This window comes from Rattus rattus, chromosome X, assembly GCF_011064425.1.
Source record: "Rattus rattus isolate New Zealand chromosome X, Rrattus_CSIRO_v1, whole genome shotgun sequence".
NCBI lineage: Eukaryota > Metazoa > Chordata > Mammalia > Rodentia > Muridae > Rattus > Rattus rattus.
In genome coordinates this window covers 119,330,710-119,353,593 of record NC_046172.1, presented here as the reverse complement: position 1 = coordinate 119,353,593, position 22,884 = coordinate 119,330,710, and the positions used below count along the sequence as shown (strand labels likewise).

General features: G+C 36.1%; 1 protein-coding gene across 7 annotated transcripts in view; it reads left to right on the top strand.

Annotated features, from left to right (window-relative positions):
- The window catches only part of Atp11c (ATPase phospholipid transporting 11C), a 168,001-nt gene that overhangs the window by 98,005 nt on the left and 47,112 nt on the right, over positions 1 to 22,884 (top strand). For all 7 annotated transcript variants that reach the window (XM_032890479.1, XM_032890478.1, XM_032890482.1 and 4 more), the window contains 10 exons: positions 4,213 to 4,316; positions 6,830 to 6,880; positions 7,973 to 8,037; positions 8,462 to 8,543; positions 9,664 to 9,814; positions 10,281 to 10,478; positions 17,099 to 17,260; positions 19,750 to 19,901; positions 20,256 to 20,327; positions 21,470 to 21,543. In XM_032890479.1, coding sequence (XP_032746370.1) covers positions 4,213 to 4,316; positions 6,830 to 6,880; positions 7,973 to 8,037; positions 8,462 to 8,543; positions 9,664 to 9,814; positions 10,281 to 10,478; positions 17,099 to 17,260; positions 19,750 to 19,901; positions 20,256 to 20,327; positions 21,470 to 21,543 — 1,111 coding nt within the window. The remainder of the gene's footprint in view (positions 1 to 4,212; positions 4,317 to 6,829; positions 6,881 to 7,972; positions 8,038 to 8,461; positions 8,544 to 9,663; positions 9,815 to 10,280; positions 10,479 to 17,098; positions 17,261 to 19,749; positions 19,902 to 20,255; positions 20,328 to 21,469; positions 21,544 to 22,884) is intronic.

The window sequence follows — 22,884 nt, the reverse complement described above, 5'->3', positions numbered from 1 at the left end:
GTCTGGAGAAATAGCTCCATAGTTAAGAGCAATAACTGTTCTAGAGGACCCAGATTCAATTCCTAGAAACTACATAGTAGCTCAAACCATTTGTAATTCCAGTTCCAGGAGCTCCAATTCTTGTTGGACAATAGGAACACAAGTGGTGCACAGAAATACACATAGCCCAAATGTCCATTCACATAAAATGAGAGTGGGGGGGAGAATATGGAAAGAAGGAAAGAAGGAAGGAAGGAAGGAAGAAAGGAAGAAGGAAGGAAAAGCTTTATTTGTTACTGTCTACTGGTTCTGTGTTTCAGACACAGGGCACTAAATTGCTGGTGTCTCAACTGGTCAAAAACTGAATTACATTTTAGGGATTATCAGAAATCTACCTAAAGATTCTCTAGCATTGAAAATACTGTATAGAGAAAGAAATTTTCAGTGTTTTTTATTCATGAAATGGTAATAAATAAGAGAATTTAAAGTCAGTCAGTAGTTTTAAATTTAAATCAAGAAGTTCTCTAGTATCCCTAAACACTATGTCTCCAGCTTTCCCTTGTACATAAATGCTATATTATTTGAATCTGCATTAAATTTTTTCACTTGTGTGTGTGTCTTTTTATTGCATACTTCATGTATATTACGGTTCAAATGTTATCCCCTTTCCAACCTCCTCCTCACCCCCTTCCCTTCTCCCACTCCCAGCTCAACACCCTGCATTCTCCTACACTAGGGAAATGAGCATTCACAGGACCAATGGTTTCTTTTTATTGATGCCAGACAATGCCAGTCTCTGCTAATATGCTGCTCGAGCCATGGGTCCTTCCATGTGTACTCATTGGATGGTGGTTTAGTCCCGGGGGCTCTGGGGTGTCTGCTTTGTTGATATTTTTGTTGTTCCTATGGGGATGCAAATCCCTTCAGCTCCTTCGGTCCTTTCTCTAACTCCTCCGTTGGGGTCCCCATGCTCAGTCTGATGGTTAGCTGCAAGCATTCTCATCTGTATCAGTAGGGCTCTGGCAGAGTCTCTCAGGAGACACCCGTATCAGGATCCTCTCAGCAAGCACTTCTTGGCATCAACAATAGTGACTGGGTTTGGTGGCTGCAGATGGGATGGATCCCCAAGTGGAGCAGTCTCTGGATGACCTTTCCTTCAGACCTTGCTCCAATCTTTGTCCCTGTATTTTCTCCTGTGAGTATTTTTGTTCCCCCTTCTAAGAAGGACTGAAGCATCCACACTTTGGTGGTGTGCTTGAGATTTATGTGGTCTGTGAATTTTATCTTGACTATTCTGAGCTTTGGGACTAATATCCACTAATCTAATGGTGTGCTGTGAGAGCATACCATGTGTGATCTTTTGTGACTGGGTTACCTCACTCAGGGTGATATTTTCTAGTTCCATCCACTTGCCTAATAATTTCATGTACTCATTGTTTTTAATAGCTGAATAATTCTCCATTGTGCAGATGTACCACATTTTCTGTATCCATTCCTCTGTTGAAGGGCATCTGGGTTCTTTCCAGCTTCTGGCTATTATAAATAAGGCTGCTATGAACATAGTGGAGCATGTGTCTTTGTTATATGTTGGGGGCATCTTTTGGGTATATACCCAGGAGTCATAAAGCTGGGTCCTCAAGTAGTACAATGTCCAATTTTCTGGGGAACTGCCAGACTGATTTCCAGAGTAGTTGTACCAGCTTACAGTTCAACAATGGAGGAGTGTTCCTCTTTGTCCACATCCTTGCCAGCATCTGCTGTCACCCGAGTTTTGCTCTTAGCCATTCTGACTGGTGTGAGGTGGAATCTCAGGGTTATTTTGATTTGCAATCCCCTGATGACTAAGGATGTTGAACAATTCTTTAGGTACTTCTCAGCCATTTGATATTCCTCAGTTGAGAATTCTTTGTTTAGCTCTGTACCCCATTTATTAATCGGTTATTTGATTCTCTGGCGTTTAACTTCTTGAGTTCTTTGTATATATTGAATAATAGCCTTCTATCAGGTGTAGGATTGGTAAAGATCTTTTCCCAATCTGTTGTTTGCTGTGTTGTCCTATTATTGACAGTACCCTTTTCATTACAGAAGCTAAGACACTCTTTTCTTGCTTCTATCTAAAGCATACACATGTTGAACATTTTCAAAATCATTACTTAAATTATGTAAAAAAATCTGTTTGTGTAATGGAACCATTAATGATTTCTTCAAATCTTCATGTGAATTTGAATTAATTATATGCATGCTACAAGTGTAATACTCTCAAGCGTCAATGTCAAGGAACGTTTTAATTGCTTTCCTTTTCCCTATGAAATGCTTTTGAGGCAAGGATACCTTTCTGGTCATTTATAGTATAAGAATAGTATTCAACAGAGAAACTAACTGAATGGATTTAACAGATATCTACAGAACATTTCCTTCTAAAACAAAAGAAAATATCAAATATCTTCTTAGCACCTCATGGTACCTGCTCCAGAATTGACCACAGTCAGTCACAACACAGGCCTCAACAGATATAAGAAGATTGAAATGATCCCATGCATCCTATCAGCTCGTGAAGGACTAAGGCTGGTCTTCAAAAACAACAGAAAGCCTACATACAAATAGAAGCCGACCAATGTTCTATTCAATGATAACCTGGTCAGGGAAGAAATAAAGAAGGAAATTAAAGACTTTTTAGTATTTAATGAAAATGAAGGCACAGTATACCCAAACTTATAGGACACAGTAAAAGAACTGCTAAGAGCAAAACTCATAGCTCTGGGTGGCTCCAAAAAGAAACAGGAGAGAGCATATGTCAGCAGTTTGACAGCATACTTGTAAGCTCTAGAACACAAAGAAGCAAATACACCTAAGAGGAGTAAACAGCAGGAAATAATCAAACTCAGAGCTGAAATCAACAAAGGAGAAAAAAAGGAACTATACAAAGAGTCAACAAAACCAGGATCTGGTTCCTTGAGAATATAAACAAGCTAGACAAATCCTTAGGCAGACTAACCAGAGGGCACAGGGAGAGTATCCAAGTTAACAAAATCAGGAATGAAAAGGGAGACAAAACAGAAACTGAGGAAATTCAAAAACCATTAGATCCTACTACAAAAACCTATATTCAACCAAAGTGGAAAATCTGGATAAAATGTACAATTTTCTACACAGATGCTAGGAACCAAAGTTAAATCAGGATCAGATAAACCATCTAAACAGTCTCATATCTTCTAAAGTAATAAAAGCAGTCATTAAATATCTCTTAACCAAAGAAAACCCAGGACCAGATGGGTTTAATGCAAATTCTATCAGACCTTCATAGAAGACCTAATACCAGTACTGTTTAAAGTAGTCCACAAAATAGAAACAGAAGAAACACTACCCAATTCCTTCTATGAAACCACAATTATGCTTATATCTAAACCACACAAAAACCCAACAAAGAAAGAGAACTTCAGACCAATTTCCCTTATGAATATCGACATAAATATACTCAATAAAATTCTTGCAAGCTGAATCCAAGAACACATCAAAATGATCATCCATCATGATCAAGTAGGCTTCATCCCAGGGATGCAGGCATGGTTCAATATATGGAAATCCATCAACATAATCCACTATATAAACAAATTCAATGAAAAAAAAAACACGGGGTTGGGGATTTAGCTCAGGAAGCGCAAGGCCCTGGGTTCGGTCCCCAGCTCCGGGGGAAAAAACAAAAAAAAAAACAAAAAACATGATCATCTTACTAGATGCTGAGAAAATATTTGATAAAATTCAACACTCCTTCAGGTTAAAAATCTTGGAAAGATCAGAATTTCAAGACCCATACCTAAACATAGTAAAAGCAATATACGGCAAACCAGTAGCCAACATCAAAGTAAATGGAGAGAAACTTGAAGCAATCCCACTAAAATCAGGGACTAGACAAGGCTTCCCACTCTCTCCCTACTTATTCAATATAGTACTCGAAGTCCTAGCCAGAGCAATCACACAATGAAAGGAGGACAAAGGGATACAAATTGGAAAGGAAGAACTCAAAATAGTATACTTGAGTGATTCCAGAAGTTCCACCAGAGAACTCCTAAACCTGACAAACACCTTCAGCAAAGCGGCTGGGTATAAAATTAACTCAAATAAGTCAGTAGCCTTCCTCTACTCAAGGATAAACAGGCTGCTTCTGGAATCAGTTGTTTATACAGGTATAAAAAAGAAATACTTTATATTTGATTATCTTCTGCTTTCTTATAGACACATTATGCAGTGCGAGATACCATTGAATTGTGTACAGCCGAATCCATTGATAATCTCCGAGCAGCCATTGAATGTGAGCAGCCGCAACCTGACCTCTACAAGTAAGAAGATCTTGTTTCACCTTACTGCTGTCTGTCGTCTCTGCTTCTTGTTTTCCTACAAAGAAATACCCACTGCTTACTTGCCAGCTTGCTCTTATGTATGCTTTATGAGCTGTTCTTCCTCCATGCAAGGGAGACAAACCAAATTAGCGTTGCTCACCACCAGCCTAAGATAAACCATTATGGGCCCAAATATCTAATGGGGTTTTTTTTGTTTTCTTTTAGTTACTTGGATCAGTCTTTTAGATGGTTACTACAAGCTTCATTTATTGAACTAATAGAGTATCTAGAGTTAATTAAAACAAAAATAAACCTTTCGCATTGTAGCCAACATGAACAAAAAAAAAAAATAGGTCCAGTTATTAGGCAGGCCATCCATTCTTGTTCACGAGTATGATGAAGTGAAGATTGCAAGTAGGCTATCTGTTGTCCACCATAAACTTAAGTTCAAAGACCAGTAACATGGTATGGCTTCTTCTGGCTCTTGGATGTAGGTTTCTGATAAGCATTCATTGTGGTTTGTCACAAACTTTGCCATTGAAATCTAGGAGTCATTAGTTTGATTAGGGTATGGTACTGCTGAGGATATAGTATCAGTTTTTAATTAGTTTCATTTTATACCACTGTTACACATAATATTTGCTATATAAACAACCCATGATTTTAATTCATGTTGGAACACCAAGTGGCTGGAATTTGTTTTCTCTAATATGGAGCAGAAGAGAAAATTATTGTCTCATGAGAATGTTGGCTCCCCTTTCATTCTTTGTTTCCTCTTTTTCTTTTTTCTGTTCACCTTGGCACTAAGAGCTAGAGCCACAGCTGGGCAGTGGTGGTGCATGCCTTAATTTCAGTACTTGAGAGGCAGAGGCAAGCAAATCTCTGTGAGTCTGAACCCAGCCTGGTCTACAGAATGAATTCCAGGACAGCCAGAGCTGTTACACAGAGAAACCCTGTCTCAAACCAAAACCAAACAAAACATTTCTTCACCTTTAAGAAATTCAGTAAGCAAAGGATATCAATTAATAAAGCTAAGCTAATGGTACAGTAATAGAGATATATGTAAAGTTCATGAAATCACAGGAAAAGGGTAGCTTATTCTACATGAGAATATATGTATTTTTCACATGCATATATATATATATATATATACTTGCATATTTATAAGAGAAATCCACAGATTTTTAATGCCTTAAATATGAAAGAGAATTTAGTGTAGGTAAGGTTATTCTAATTTACCTAAGCTAAATCCCTTGAATTGTGACTTCAGAATGTATTTCTAACATTATAATAGCAATTATTTTACTGTATTTATCAATTCACTTATCACTATATTTATCAATTGCCTTATCATACGTCAAAGAATGTGACCTTTTAGTTTATTATATTTTCAATATCTGTCCAGTAGAGTATTTCACTGTTAATATAGAATGAGTGAATAGATCTTCATACTTTATATATAAAACTATTTAAACTGAGACATTACTGAGATAACTCAGTGGTTAAGAGCTTACATAACACATGCATTAATGACTACACCTTACCACCTATAACTTGGATCTAATGCTTCTGATTTCTTTGGGCACTTGCATTTACATACACAAACACACAAAGAGATAGATGTATTTCATATAATTAAAACTAAATACCTTCTTAAAATAGAGCATTCAGGTTTGTAGGGATGTGGTTATGAATCAGGAAGAAGTTGCTTGGATCAAATAAGATCAAAAAACAGGACATTATATGAAATTACCAAAGACCAAAAATATTTTGAAAATCAAAATGTTTTAAAAGTATTTAAGCCATATAGTATATTATAGTAATAAAAATCTTTTATATAAAGGAAACACTAATGTAAATTACAAAGTATTATAGTCTCATTAAGGAGGGGTTAAGCTTTTTTGTCCTATTTCGCAGAAATGTAGGCTATCTTATATCCAGCCATATCAAGTGCGTGTATCAGATCAGTTGTCAGATACAAGCTCAACATTTTCATGGTGTTGTTTGTAAGTCTCAAAAATTGAACCTGGGACCAGCCATACCAGTATCACTTAAGAATCTGACACAGAAATTTAAGGATAGGACCCAGAAATCTGTGGTTTAGTAAAAGCTTCATATCACTCTCTGTCATTCTTAAAAAAAAAAAAAAAACAAAAAACACTTTAAATACTTGTTTTGAAAATTATAGTACCAAAACCATTCTTCTTCACATGAATTTAAAATATAAGCCACATTAATTATAGAAAAGTATCATATAAGGTATTGTGTTTATGTATAGCCAAGTAGAATTTTAGTTAATTTAAAATATATACTTTTAAATTTGTAATATTATTTTAAAGGTTACATTTAAATTTTATGTAATTTGTAATTTTGACTTTTTTCAGAAGCTTAGAATTTTCATTGAATTTTCAATTTATTCAGAATTTTTTTGATTATTTGTAATTTGATGAATTTCTAATTGTGGTATTTGGATTTTGTACTTGCTATTATGTTGTTTTGTTTTGTTTTAACAGGTTTGTTGGGCGAATCAGTATCTATAGTAATAGTATTGAGGCTGTTGCCAGGTTAGTTTGTTATTCCTTTTATCTATCCTTTTGAAAGGAGGGATATTCTCTTTCAAACCCACTAAAATAGTCAAATGCCATTCCTTAAATATAGTAAAAGAATATAGCTAAGTAACCTTCTGGTTAATAGGGTTGTGGTGGTAGAGTTCCTCTGTGTTGGGTAGATTATTATTGAAAGAAATACATAGGCTTTCCATAAAAACAGAGCTCCATGGGAGCAGCCGAATGTTCCAGCAGAGAAAGATACTTCCTGCAGATGCCTAGCCTCCCAATGCAATCCCCAGAACACACTTTAAAGATGAAAGGAAAGAACAAAAAAGTTGACCTCTGACTGCTGCACATACACACTCTGTGGCAAGGTGCATCCACACAAATGGAATGATTATATACAGAAGTTTTAATTTAAAAATAAATTTATAAACGAGCAGAATTCTGTACCTGTTATACTGCTTTCCCAAACCTGTTCTAGACATTGCATATATTTTCCTTGGTTGTATAATGTATAATAAGAGTGAAAAGAAGCTGGAAGAATAGTGGTTTATGGGAGAGCAAGTAAGGCTCTAGACAATGAGGAAAGTGCTAGAAGAATTTCTTGGGACTAAGTAAAATATGAAGTTTATCATTTATCAAGCAATGCATACAAACAGGATGCTTTCTTTCCTCTTTTATCATGTAATTAATTGCCTCGGTTTTTCACTTTGCCTTAATCCCCCAGAAATCAGTTTTATTTACTACAAAGACGTCATTGTGTTTATGCAGCTTGGCATTTGCCTTCCCAGCCATTTATCTGTGACCCTCTATTTCTCACTTCTTGTAGCTCTTGTCTTGCTATCTATGAATAATAATCTTTTTATCCTTCTGTGCATTTTTTAACCTCTGTTTCTGGCTACTCCTGTACTGTGCTCCCATCTGTGCTGTACCCTCAAGTCACTTCAGATGGAAGGATCATTCTTCTTTTCCTGGGGAGTAAGCATATGGTGCAAATAGAGACATTCTGAACCCCTTGGAGATAGGTGTGTGTTAGGGCAAAAATCTGTCCCCAGTGTTGATGGTTTTATACAGTGTTTAAATAATGTGCTTGTTTTTATTTAGGTCTTTGGGACCTGAAAATCTTTTGCTGAAAGGAGCCACACTTAAAAATACCAAGAAGATATATGGTGAACAAATTTAAAAATATACTGTTAAGGGGCTGGGGATTTAGCTCAGTGGTAGAGCGCTTACCTAGGAAGCGCAAGGCCCTGGGTTCGGTCCCCAGCTCCGGAAAAAAAAAAAAAATATACTGTTAAAATGTTTCTTAAAGTCTATGAAAAAATAATGCATGTTTAAAATGAGCATGGCAGATACCTGCCTTTTATTCTCAATGTATATTTGTGCTGAGAATTTACAGGATAATAAATTAACATGAGTATGACATGGTATCCTATTTAAATTTTAATATAAGTGATATATCAACTAATGAATAGAAAGAAGACGTAGAATGCTCACCGTTATAGACTGAAAAATTCACAAACCAAATAGGTAGGAAGTTGGCTAACAAATTTACGTATAACCAGGTTTGTGTTACATTCTGCTATTCTTTAGGAGTTGCTGTTTACACTGGGATGGAAACCAAAATGGCTTTGAATTACCAAGGGAAATCTCAGAAACGTTCTGCTGTTGAAAAGTTAGTATGAACCACTGTTTCATTTTAGTCGTTATTGATTGACAGAGTTACTTCTTCAGTAACTCCCAGTAACAATAGCAGAAATTCAGAACCCACAATAACAGTAGCCATACCTGTTCCTGCTTCTGAAATGGTTTTCATTGATTTATTTCTGATTTGATTCAATACTCTGAATAATTCTATGAAGTAATTTATGTTAGGGTCTTCCAACTCTACAAATGAAGAAAGTGTCTCCAAGATAATACATGACTTAAGTAAACTTACATAGTTTTTAAATGGCACCATTTACCTAAACTGTAAATTCTTTTCCTTTTGTTCCTGTATTTGGTGTCCTTTAGTTGACATGGGTATGTTAGTTCTACATGATTGCTCAGATAGGCATTGCAGTGCAGAGGCTTCTTTTTAATATTTAATTAATTTTTTTAAATTAAATTTGATTTTAATTAATTTTTTTTGTGTATCTGTGTGCATGCCTGTTTGTGTGGGAGTGTGCATGTGCATGTGGAGGGGGAGGGTGTGAGAGACAGACAGAATGTGTGTCTCATGCAGCCCAATCTGATTTTAAACTAGCTACATGATGAGAATGATGTTGATAATGTAATCCTCCTGCCGATATAAATCCAACTACTGGGATTTATAGACATCCCTATGCCAAACATACTTTTCCTTTTGTAGGCATGGAGATGATTCATTGTGTCTTATCCAGAATTGTGCTGTCAAATAAAGCTGAGAATAAATGTTCAGCTTGAGGTTCACGTTTGCTATTCTAACTTCAATTTGAAATATTTAGCCTTTTGGCAGGGGAGGGACAGTGCACTTTCCATAGAGGTAAGGCAGGTACTAAAACAAAGGGACATGTCCATTTCCAGTTTTCTTACAGGACCCTTAGTAAAGGTGTATTTGACTAGCCAGATATTGTGCCTTGGGGAACATTAGTGATCAATAAACAGTCAGGGCTAGATTTTCCATTTTGCCACTTAACAGTGATTCTTCAGTTGTGATAATTAAAAATATCAAATATAAATAAAATATCAGACTTTGATTATATAACATACATAGGAGAAGCTTTAGATTAGCTAAGCCTAAACTAATTAAAATGTTTATTTTGCTTGCTTTTCAGATCTATTAATGCCTTCTTGATTGTTTATTTATTTATCTTACTGACCAAAGCTGCAGTATGCACAACTCTAAAGTATGTTTGGCAAAGTACCCCCTACAATGATGAGCCTTGGTATAACCAAAAGACTCAGAAGGAACGGGAAACTTTTAAGGTGTGAACTCTTTTGTAATTAGGCTGCCCTTTCCTGAAACACTGCTCAAAAAATGATACCTTTTGATTTAGATTTGTTTTTACTTTATGTCTATGTTTGTTTAACTCTTTTGTTAAGCGATTTGAAAGGTAATGAACTTTCTGGCATTTTAATTCAATATGAACTTGTGTTGATATCTACATATGAACTTTGAATGTTTCCCTCTATGGGTGAGAGGAACTTAGGACTTAATGAGGTGAAAAAGTATTAAAGTAGAAAGCCTATACACTGAAAAATATAGATAAAATTCATAGTGCTCTAAAATGTTCTTAATACTAATAATTGTGACTATAATGCTGTAGCGTCATTAGGCAGTTTCTTTCTATTAATAGTGTATTAAGCATTGAAATGGAAAGAAAGCCATTTTATATTATATTTATCTAAAGAGGCTGTGAATCTAATTAACATGAACCATCTCTTATTTTAGGTTTTGAAAATGTTCACTGACTTTTTATCATTCATGGTTCTCTTCAACTTCATTATACCTGTCTCCATGTATGTCACAGTAGAAATGCAGAAATTTTTAGGGTCATTCTTTATTTCATGGGATAAAGACTTTTTTGATGAAGAAATTAATGAAGGAGCCTTGGTTAACACATCAGACCTTAATGAAGAACTTGGTCAGGTGAGAACACAGTTTTTGCTTAAGATAAACTATTATAGTAAAAACCTTTTCTAGTCTGGAATACTGATATATGTAACCATTAATTTTATCGACATGTAATTCAAAGAAAAAACTTTAATGCAGACTAATAATTAAAGATTTGTAATATTTTCACAACTTCCACTTCAGTTATTCTTGGTAGTATTTTTACAAAGGATAAAGTTTATACATTAAATATGAATATTATAGAAATCTATATAAAAATTCACTAAGTGATACTCTTAGATTATGAACATGAAATGTGGTTTTCATTACTTCCTATAATCATTTCTAAATAGAATGAGGTGTAATAAATTATAGCTATTTTACACATGCATATTTGTTAACCACAATTATCCTGTAATGACGTTTTCTGGGTACATGTCTATGATATTGAACATAGACCTAGCAAACTATGTTTATTCCAATATAAAAATGTAAATGGGAGGAAAACATGAAGGTATGTCCTTTCCTTACCCATATCCCATATACCATATCTCAGTATACTTGCTTCATATAACAGGGTAACTAGGACACTGCCCTTGTTTCTAAGATGCATGCCTTTATTTTCTAATGAAGTATAACCTGTGATTTAATCAATGACTTTTTAAGTGCTTTGCTCATTAGTGTCTTGTATCGGTCTTGGGACTGAACCTGAGATACCAAGAAAGGTAGATGCAAGAATGTATCATTTGCATCTTTATGTGAGACAGGGACTTGCTTAATTGCACAGGTAGTCTTTGAACTCACGTGGCACTCTAGACCAGTCTTCACTTTGTGATCTTCCTGTCTCAGTTTCCCAAGTAGATCAATATAGACTTGAGACTTGACTTGGCATTCTTATTAGAATTGAGAAAAATTTCCCCTTTTCTAAATTTGCTGTGTATTATGTAATTTTGTTTACAGTTGAAGGGAATTTTTTGGTTTTCAGTTAATTCTCATGATAGTTACATTAGAGTGGTATAAATATTTCTATAACTAGAAAATCCAAATCTAGGCAATGAAAAGGTGGCTAGGACAAAGCCTCACATTTGTTTGAAATAGTGCTGATTTGCATCTATACCTCAAAACTCTCCCTGAATTTAGCCTTTCTACTCCTCATACTCTCTATATCTGCCTATCTTAATTTTTAACCTTTATTTTTATTTTAGTTTATGGATATCCTGGCTTCATATATGTTTCTGGACAATGTGTGCACAGTGTGTTTGGAATCCAGAATAGGACATCAGATTCTCTAAGATTTAGAGTTACAAATGGTTATAAGGTACAATGTGGCTGCTAGAAATTGAACCTAGGTTCCCTGGAAAACAAGTCAGTGCTCTTAACCACTGAGCTAATCTCTCTAGCCCCTTTTTCCCTTCTTAACACAATCTTTGCCTAAGCCACAGTATCATTTCGCGATTGACATTGAAAAGGACAGAAGGAATTTGCACATACTTCTCTGTTTAGAAGTAATTTCAGGATACTGGTAGCTAAAACCCTGGAATCTACATTCCTCATAAATTCTGGAAATCCTGAAATGGTACAAGAAATAAGCGAACAAGTGGCATTTCCCATGGATATTTCCTGAAGATTCTTTTATTAATTGAGCTGAGCTGCTACAGTTGATGACAGACAGCTTTATTTAAGCCTCATATTTGCACATGGGCGAGGTTGAGCAGTTTCTTTAATCCCAATTAAAGACTTTTGGCATAAGAAAACATACAAATGCAGAAGCTACCAGCTTCTACCATCCGCTAAGTAAATGTGTGTCATGTTTGTTGCCTGACTATAGGGATTTCCCTATCCAGAATCAGAAATGGAGGCTAGCCTCAGCAATCAATGCAAATTTAATAGCTATCACTCCGTAGTTTAACCTTCATACATTATAGAGGCAGACAGGATGCCTAGGGCAGGTTCTTCTTGCTAGGACTCTTACTCATTCTTTCACATTTCATCTTCCCCAGTATACATACTACCTATATGAACACTCTGTCTGACTCTTATTGTCTAGATGGTATTAAGAATATAGGCAGTAAAGTAGAGCTTTGGGTAATGATCTAGTAAATTTGATCAGTGGAAAGAAACTACTGCATTTGTTTCAATTTCCATTCAGTTTCCCAACCAAACTGCATTTCTTGTATCAAGCAATGTTATAATTTCTTCAAATCACAAAGTTAATGGCAGATTACTTCTTTAATTAGTATGATGCCTAAATAACTTGGAATCATTATTAGCTTGTATGTGTAGAAAGTACCAGAATAAAAATGCAAAGAAGTCTTGAAATAGTTTCTTAGGCTATTTAACATTCAATGGACTGTTACACATAAAATTAAGTGTAACCAATCTCCTCTCTTATGAGTAACAATTCCAGCTGTAGAGCTTTTATGTTACTAAAGGTAGTATCAGTTTATTGCTATCAAGGCCATAGTAAATATTGCTTTAGCAATGCTTTAGTATTAAAAAAGTATAGGAAGATATTTATTCAGACAGTGCTTGGTGTAAGAAATAAAAGAACAGATTCTTAATTCAGTTAGAAAATTATAAGATATTTTATCCTAAAGTACTAATCTTTCCTAAAACTGAGTAGTTTTAGTGGATCTTGAAAAAGTTGTGGAACTAGCCCTCTTTATATTCCTTCCATCTTGTGACTGTATCTAATTATATGACACTATCATTCTTAAGCTATAACTTGATTCAACTAATCCAATACAGTTATTTTGAGTTCCTAACATGTACCCAGGATGTGTTCTGTATCATGAAGTTACTATTATGAAGTTAAAAAAAAACCTCAAATTGTCTACTACCTGCTTGGGCAAACGTAATAGACTTACTTTATTAGTACAGTCATAATTAATAAGAAAATCCAGAGTTAGTGGGGCAATAGAAATAATCTTAAGACTAATATCAGTCAAATGAATTATAGTATTCTTTAGAAAGAATATCTTATGTATTGTATGGATGCATCACCTGCCAATCAAACACCTATGGCCTATGCCTTAGGCAGGAAATAGACAGTAGGACATCCAGGAGACAAAACAACACAACACTGTCACAATATGTGGAGGTACAGTAGTTTAAACATACAGGCCAAATTCTCCCGTGAGTTCCAGTTCTGATACTGTCTACCTGAAGATACAAATCGAAGCCTAAGTTCCACACTACCATCATCATTCACATACCCATCACAAGTGCATGCTGTTCTTTGTGATTTTGACCACAGAGTTTTAAATCAACATTACCACAGACCCTTGATTGAATTTCACTAATTTGACAGCATGATCTAGAAAACTCATAGAAACAATATTGCTTATCGTTATATTTAGATAGTTATCAAAAAAAGGAGGAGTAGCCAAATGAAAGACATGCATAGCACAAGTTACGTGGGAAGGAATACAAACCATTGTGCCAGCCTTTAGGAAATCTCCACATGACCAGTTATCTTGTTTTGAGGATTCAGTAACAAAACATAATGGTTGAATCATCAACCATTGGCGATTACCTTAACCTCTTTTACCCCACCCCACCCCACCCCACCCTGCCCCACGCTGCAGGGGTTATGAGATGGAGGTGAAAATTCCAGATATTTAATTAATGTCTTACTTTCTTCAGCAACTTGCCTCTATTCAAAAGGGTATCTAGGTATGTAGGGCCACCAGTCATTATCTCATTAGTATACAAAACATACAGATCTCTTTCTAGAGTTACCAGGGCTTTTGGTTGTATTGGGAAGACAGAGATTAATAGTAAATAGATTTTTCATAATATATAATAAACTGTTGTCATTTTCAGAAACCCATCGCTTTATAGCCAGAGGATATACAACCTCAAATGATAGTGAGGCATTACTAGAATTCTATTCAATCATTAATAACTATTCTAGTTCATCATCCACAATGTCTCTCAGGGTGAGAATACTGAGAAATAGAGGCTTCATCAAAAACAATTCTAAAATTAGGAGTAAGAGGCTTATATTTGATTGAATTAGGAGACAGTCTTCTTTCTCTGAGTCCCTTTTAAGATACTAAGTTGTATTAGATTGCCCTCAGGGCATAATCTATTTATTCATATGCGACCCAAAGCTATGATTCCTCTTTTGCTAAATATCTAAACTTTCTCACATTGAGAACTGTGATTAGGCTTGTCTGTTGTGCTTAGGTAGACTATAGGCAACTAGTCGAGAGGAACCCTTCCCTCATTCCCCATGCAGATAGACTGAAATTGTGTGGAGATGTGATTACTTAACTGTACAACTAGTTCCGAGCATGGTAAAGGTACAACTCATTACATCATAAGCTCCTTAGACGTTAAAGGTTTTCAAACATAGGATGTGACGGTGTACTTCAGTATGGAGTATTTCCTTAGCATTTATGGAACCTTGAGTCCTATTTCCTACAGAAAGAAATGAAAAACCAAAAACTTCTTGTTTATGAATTTTCTGTACATCTAGCACTGGTTGGGGTTCATTTTGGGTTTTTTTTTGTTGTTAGTGTGTGTGTGTGTGTGTGTGTGTGTGTATGTGTGTGTGTGTGTGTGTGTGTGTGTTTATATAGTTGGCTTTTCAGTACTGGAAATTGAACTAAGGATTTCACACATGCTAAACAAGTCTCTTACTACTAGTATATATCTAGCATTTTTCCTTTTTTGAGACAGGGTCTCACTAAAATATCCATGCTGGCCTTGAACTCACTCTGTAGGTTAGACAGGCCTTAGTAATATCCCAACCTTAGGTTCCTTAGTACCTGAAATCATAGGCCTGTACCACCAGGCCCATCATTCAGTAGTTTCACCTTGATTGCATCAAATTAAAAAAGAAAAAAGTTGAGATGGTCTGGGAAATGAGAAGGGAATATAGAAACATCTGTGGTAGCAGATATTGTATAGTCCTGTATCATCATCTACCAGAAAAACATGTTGATTATAAGCAACACACTCAGTGACTTGTCATCTCACTTCTTACCACCTTTAACACTAATTCTAAAAGGTTCTGAAGGTGGGGGCGGTGGGGGCTGGAAATAAAGGTCAGTCAGAAAAGTGTTTCCCTTAAAAGCATAGGAATATAAGTTTGACCTGGTGAACTACCTACAAAAGGCTCAGCATGGTGGCATGTACTTTAACCCAAACACTGGCACATGGAGATAGGCAGATCCCTGAGACTTAGTAACTGTGATTGCCTTCCTTGGAGAGTGCTAGGTCAGTGAGGATAGTTCCTAGAGAGCAACATCCAAAGTTCTCTGGCCTGCACATATATGCACACACAGAAAAGTTCCGAATGGGCTGATTCTAATTGAAATGCATGCTGTGAATCAACCACCGTTCATGGAAAAATAAAAGTGAATATTTTTGATCAGGAATAGAAAGCCCCCCAAACTTTCAGTTTATTTAGAAAAAGCTAAATGATGCACAAGTAATACCACGAGGATCAATTTAAAAAGAGATTTCAAACTTGGCTGATTAATAGGGGAAAAGAAGACTAGAATGCTTTATTGCTATCAGTGTTGCTACCATGAAAAGCTTGGAAGAATAATTAGAAAGCAACTACTGCTGGAGTTTATTTCTTTTCCTACATAATAAAAACCTGAATCTTGTGTTTGTTCCTGTCAGCCCATAATTTTAACTATTTAAGCATAAATTAGCAAAAAGGAAGATAAAATTGAGGGTTTCTAAAAGCCAGATGTTATAAATAGAGTAGATAAAAACTGAGATATAATGGAAGTACTCAAACTGATTTACTGCAATGGAAAATTTATTTCATTAGCTTATTTTTCATTATTTGTAAAAAACACCTACATATTTTTTTAACCTTTTTTAAAATTTGGAAACTTTTTTGAGGAGTATCTGAGAAATAGGCATGGAATTTTTTTTGCAATTTCTTATCACCTTTTACCTGTTGTATCTGCTAATAGATAACTGTTAGCATTTTTCTTTCTTTTGTCTTATATGTTCTATAGTTGTAATACTTTTATTCCAATGCAGTATTTTTATTAAAAATTGTCCTGACAAGAAAATTGCCCGGGTAAAGGTACTTGTCAGCCTGCTGAGCTAAGATGTATCTCAGGATCCTAATGATGGGAGGAGTGGACTCTCCTGCAAGTTGTCCTCCAGCCTCTGTGTGTTGGCATGTGTGTTAGATATTACAGCATGCACATGTGCACCTCCACCCAATCAATTTATAAAATGAAATACATTTTTAATTGTGCTTTCAAGGAGGAAAATATTCGCACTAGTTTTCTTTTATCGTGTGCCAGCTATATTTTTAATCCATTTCTCACTGTTGATTTATGAACTTGCCATTTATGGGCAGTGCTCACTGTATTGTTGTCCTCCTTGGAAAATTGACTTTCTACTTTACCTTATAAAAATATTAAATGATTAAAGTTGCTTCTCTTAATAAAATACATGGCTTTCTGTCCTATTAGGCATCTACATTTAAATACATTTCAGTGTCTTTGAAAATGCTCACAATTTTCTCACTCATTTGATAATACTGCATCTCTGATTGACATTTGACAAGTCTTAGAAGAAATTATTTCTGTGGCTATGGAAGTAGGACTGCCTCCTTATAGCTGGCTAAAAATTAACCATACTAAAGAACTTTTTTATGTTTTTGTCCTTGTTTTTAGGTGGACTATGTATTTACAGATAAGACTGGAACACTCACTGAAAATAGCATGGAATTCATTGAATGCTGCATAGATGGGCACAAGTATAAAGGCACAACTCAGGAAGTTGATGGATTATCTCAGATTGATGGGCCCTTAGCCTATTTTGATAAAGCAGATAAGGTGACATTTTCTCTGTTACTATTTTACCTGAGAAATCAATCTTTGTAGGCATGTTTTATCCCTATATAGGGCTACCGAATTTTCCACTGGGTGCATGATACCGAGTTTTGAATAATCATTGGTTTTTGCAACTACACCTTTCTTTTATTAGCACTTTTAGCATTTGTAGACAACTAGAACTTAGAAGTAGAATTATGGTTCCTACAATGAACAATTGCTAGATTGTGGCTTAGATACCTAACTACATCTTTTTTAAGGTAGGAAGGATTTATTTTATCTCACAGTTCAAGGCACAGTCCATCATGTTGGGTAAAGTCAAGGCATCAAGGGCTTAAAGCAGATAGTGACGCTATATGTACACTCAGGGAACAAGGATGAATACAAACCCATACTCTGCTCACTTTCTTCCTTTTTCACAGTCCAGGATCACTCCCCCTTCGGGATGATCCCCCTTGCAATTAAGATAAGCCTTCCTACATCAACGAACAAAATCAAGATACTCCATCCACAGATAGGCCCAAGGCCTATCTAATGCCAGTTATCATACCATACACAAAAGATTATATAAGATTATATGCTGAAAAAACAAGCAAAAAGAACAATTCCAATGCAGCATATGGGAATGTGTCTTCCTGGTGTAATATTTCTTTTTTAATTTTTAATTTATTTTTTACACTCAGATTTTATTCCCTCTCAGTTCACCCTCAATTGTTCCACATACCATACCTCCTCCCCTGACCCTCCGCACCCCCTGTTTCTCGAGCTTGTCCCTACTCCCCCCCCACCAGACCTCTAAACTCCCTGGGACCTCCAGTCTCTTGAGGATTAGATGCATCTTCTCTCACTGAACCCAGACCCCGGAGTCCTCTGTTGTATATGTGTTGGGGGCCTCATATCAGCTGGTGTATGCTGCCTGGTTGGTGATCCAGTGTCTGAGAGATCTGGGGGTCCAGGTTCATTGAGACTGCTGGTGTTTCTACAGGGTTGCCCTCCTCAGCTTCCTCCAGCTTTTCCCTAATTCAACCAGAGGGATCAGCAGCTTCTGTCCATTGGTAGTGTGTAATTATCTACATCTGACTCTTCCAGCTGCTTGTTGGGTCTTTTGGAGGGCAGTCATGAGAGGTCCCTTTTTGTGAATGCCCCATAGCCTCAGTAATGGTATTAGCTAATGGAGCCTCCTCCTGAGCTGAATCCCACTTTAGGCCTATTACTGGACCTTCTTTTCCTCAGGCTCTTCTCCATTTCCATCCCTATATTTCTTCTAGACAGGAAGAATTATGAGTAAGAGTTTTGACTATGGGATGGCAACCCCATCCCTCACTTGATGCCCTGTCTTTCTGATGGAGGTGGACTATAAACCACTTTCCTTTCCCCACTGTAGGGCATTTCATCTTGGGTCCCCCTCTTTGGGTCCTGAGAGTTTCTCACTTCCCAGGTCTTTGGTATATTCTGGAGGGTCCTCCCAACCTTCTTCTCCTGGAGTTTATCTGTTGCCATTCTTTCTGCTGGCCCTCAGAGCTTTGATCCTTTTCCCCTACTCAGTACCAGATCATGTTCCCTTCTCCCTCCACCCCATCTCTTTTCCCTCCCCTGTTCCTCCCTCCCCACTTTTGTTTGCTTTCTTCTCCCTCCCAATGGGTACTGAGGTATCATCACTTGGGCCTTTGAGCTTGTTGACTTCTTTGAGTTGTGTGGACTGTATCTTGGGTCTATACTTTTTTTTTTTGGCTAATATCCACTTATTAGCGAGAACATACTGTACATGTCCTATTGGGTCTGAGTTACCTCACTCAGGATGGTATTTTCTCGTTCCATCCATTTGCCTGCAAAACTAGGATGTCCTCGTTCTTAATATCCGAGTAATATTCCATTGTGTAGATGTACCACATTTTCTGTATCTATTCTTCTGTCATGGGACATCTGTGTTGTTTCCAGCTTCTGGCTATCACAGATAAGGCCTCTATGAACATAGTGAAACCTGTGTCTTTGTTATATGTTGGGGCATCTCTTGGGTATATGCCCAAGAGAGGTATAGCTGAGTCCTCAGGTAATTCAATGTCCAATTTTCTGAGGAACCTCCAGACTGATTTCCAGAGTGGTTGTACCAGTCTGCAATCCCACCAACAATGGAGGAGTGTTCCTCTTTCTCCACAACCTGGCCAGCATTTGCTGTCACCTGAGTTTTTTGATCTTAGTCATTCTCACTGGTGTGAGGCGGAATCTTTGAATTTTTCTGATCACTACATCATAGGCCATAAAGAAGTCACTGCCTTAGGTATAGGTGATACTATTTTAATCTAAATGAGTTAATACATAGTACTACCTAGGAACTGATAATTATTATTAGTTGCTTTATTGTCGTTTGAGTATTAGGAATTTATAAATTACCTAGAGATTATAGCATTCTGTTACCTTAATATTTTTTCTTTGTTCACTGGTTACCTAGTGATCAAAATAGAATAATAGTAATTTAAGTTTCTGTTCCACAGAACCGGGAGGAACTCTTTCTCCGTGCCCTGTGCTTATGTCACACTGTAGAAATTAAAACAAATGATGCAGTGGATGGACCTATAGAAGGAGCGCAGTTCACGTATATCTCCTCCTCACCAGATGAAATAGCTTTGGTGAAAGGAGCTCAAAAGTAAGTACTTCTTGAATTTCTGAGAAAGTGAAACCACAAAAGAATAGGCATTTGTTTGATGTTTTTTCATTTGCCTCAGCAACTCTACCGTTTGCCTCTCCTATTATGTAAATTCAAACAGAAAATAGTGAGGCATTGGTTTAGTTATGTCTTATATATACACCCAGGTCATCAGTCCAAATTGTCATATTATATTTTGTACTTTTTTACAACTCATGTTATTTCTAAGTGCAGACAGCAATTCTGATAACATTTGGTAAGTGACAATCCAGTTTACCCATGAGATTCAAGATGACTGAGTAGCTAAAATTGTTGCTTGAAGATATAAAAGGCTTTTTTATTTGTTTTTGATAGGTTTGGGTTCACATTTTTGGGAAATTGGAATGGACATATCAGAGTAGAGAACCAAAGAAAAGAAATAGAAGAGTAAGTAGCTGTGTGTTTGGATGTTTGTCATTCTTAACCCAAGTGTAAATAGTAAATGGAATTAGAAAGGAAAGAAACTTATCACCTATTGAACTGTATTCTCCTGTTTCAGAGTTTTGTATAAATATAGCTGGAGTAGGAAAAGGTATTTTTTCATAAAATGTCAGAAATATGAATTTGAAGTTCCAGTTTGGTTTACATGTTGTCCAGAGTGAGTCTTGGTGAACTGTTTGTAAAATGTAGATGAAAAGATTCACTCACCAGTCCCTTCCTTTTTTAACTCTTCTGTTTGATTCAGTGTAATTAATAGTTCATACATGCATAGACAGATCTAAGCCATTTTATAATGTCATTATACATTTTAAACCCTTCTTTGGCTTCTTACTGTTTAAAGATAGAGTGCCTTGTTTCTAAAACAGGACCAAAGTTACCAGTTCTTAGCACCTGCTAGTGTTCTTCGTCTCTTGCTACTCTCGTATCATTTAGTTTCCCAACTATTGGACATTTAAACTCTTTATGAATCATGGACTGCCATGTGTGCTTTTATACATGTTCTCTTTCTGTGCTCTAAACTCATAGCTCCCTTCCTTTAACGTGTTATTCTATCAGTATCCAGCACACATCCTTTTCCAGGAAACATTCCTTCAGTTGGCTTTTTTCAAATCTGTGTTGTTTTCTTTCTTTTGAGTGTTTTGATTGAAGGAAGTATTTAATGTACTTGGAATGTAGTTATTTCCATTACCCTTAGTCTCCTTATAATGTGCTTATGTTCTTAGAAAAGTCATCAGCAGATTCATCTCAATTCTTCAACACATGGCACCGTGTGTCACCCCCTAAGAGGCACTCAAAGTATAATCCCACTGGACACCTCCTCCAGACCTCGCTTAGTGGGCTAGTTCTTTGTTTTCTATTCCTATGTAGTCACTGTTTTTTAAGTTACATGGTGAAAAAGTAAAATTAGCTTTTACTGCTCTTATCAGAGTGCAGAGACATTTCAAAGAAAAGTGAAAAGTACCAGTTGTACACAAAACTAGCTGTCCACTCCCAAAGAGGAAAGCTTCGTGTTCATTAAAACAGTTCAATCATGTGTCTTTTCTTATTTCACCGTAGTTGAGTCATTTTACTTTTTCATCTTTCCAAAGGTATGAACTTCTCCACACCTTAAATTTTGATTCTGTCCGCCGACGTATGAGTGTAATTGTAAGGACCCAAGGAGGTATGCATCTTTAAAATTTGACTTATTCATCTTTTTCTAATTGTAAGGGTTGTTTATAAGCTTTTTAAGGAAAAAACATTTTATATAGTATAGGATTAAGTAGTCTTGCAAATTTTACTAACACAGGGCCTCTGTATCATGGAATGGTATGAAAATCCCAATTATAGCAGCCCAGAGTTCAGAAAGTTGGTGGTTTTCTATCCTTTTCTGACCTCTCTTATTCTACTACTGCTTGATACTCTTCCAAAGCAAGCGAAGTAGGGATGTATTGTTAAGCTAGGTGTCTGGGCAAGGATAGTCTGGATTCATTCCAGAGCTAAGGACCCTGAAAATGAATCTGGCCTTTTCAGAGACGGGATTATCATCATCTCTAGGCTGCTCGGTGTCTTTGGAAAGTACCATGACAGCTTGCCCCCTGTCCAGAGTGCAAAAGGCACACAGAGAGCACTCCTGCTTTATTTGCAAGCTCTCAGATGTATGTATATATGTGCACTGTGGTTTTTTGACTCCCCATAAGAGGTTAATTTTCAAAATGTCCTTGATTTATTTTTGTATTAAATCTTTTGCATATTGTTTAGTGAGAGGAATATGAGACTGCAGCCAAACCCATGGAGAAATATGGTTCACTTTACTCAAATCATGAGACTGGTTTCAGTATATGACCATGGAATTTGTTTATGACTTTTAACAGACTTCATTAATTGGAAATGAAATACTTATCATTTAAATATTTTCATGAGTGCACATCTATACCTATATTCTGCAAATGGTAAATTGTGTGGAAAAAGACATGTAAAGTTATTGGTCCCAAAACTACACTTTTAAATTTGTAGAGCACAGCTATTTCCATTTTAAGGATAAAGTTTCATTTAATGTTAAACAGTGTATATTCCAAAACTTCATTTATAATATCACCATTCTACAAAGGAATTTTAAATAACTTTTAAAGAAACTTAAAATCACAGTGTAGCTCATCAAGCAAGTCTTCTAGTTTATTCAGAGTGAACTTGGCTTTGGGGGCTTGAGTTTGGTTCTTGGCTTTAGGTCATGACTGGCTACATTTTCAAGGATACTCACTTGGAGTTCTTTAACACAGCCTAGTACTCCATGATTTACTAGAAGGAACTATAGCAGGAGTGCATGTAGTAGTATTTGACTTAGTTATTATGTCTATAATATTCTGAACATATGGTGATTATTCTCACAAACTAAAGCTCTAGATATTTTATTCCATTTGGTTGAATATTACAGAAGAGATTCAAAATATATAGAAGTTGCATGAGAAAGGCTATCTTAACAGTTACTGCTTTTTTAAAAATCCTATTACCAGTCTTCAAATTC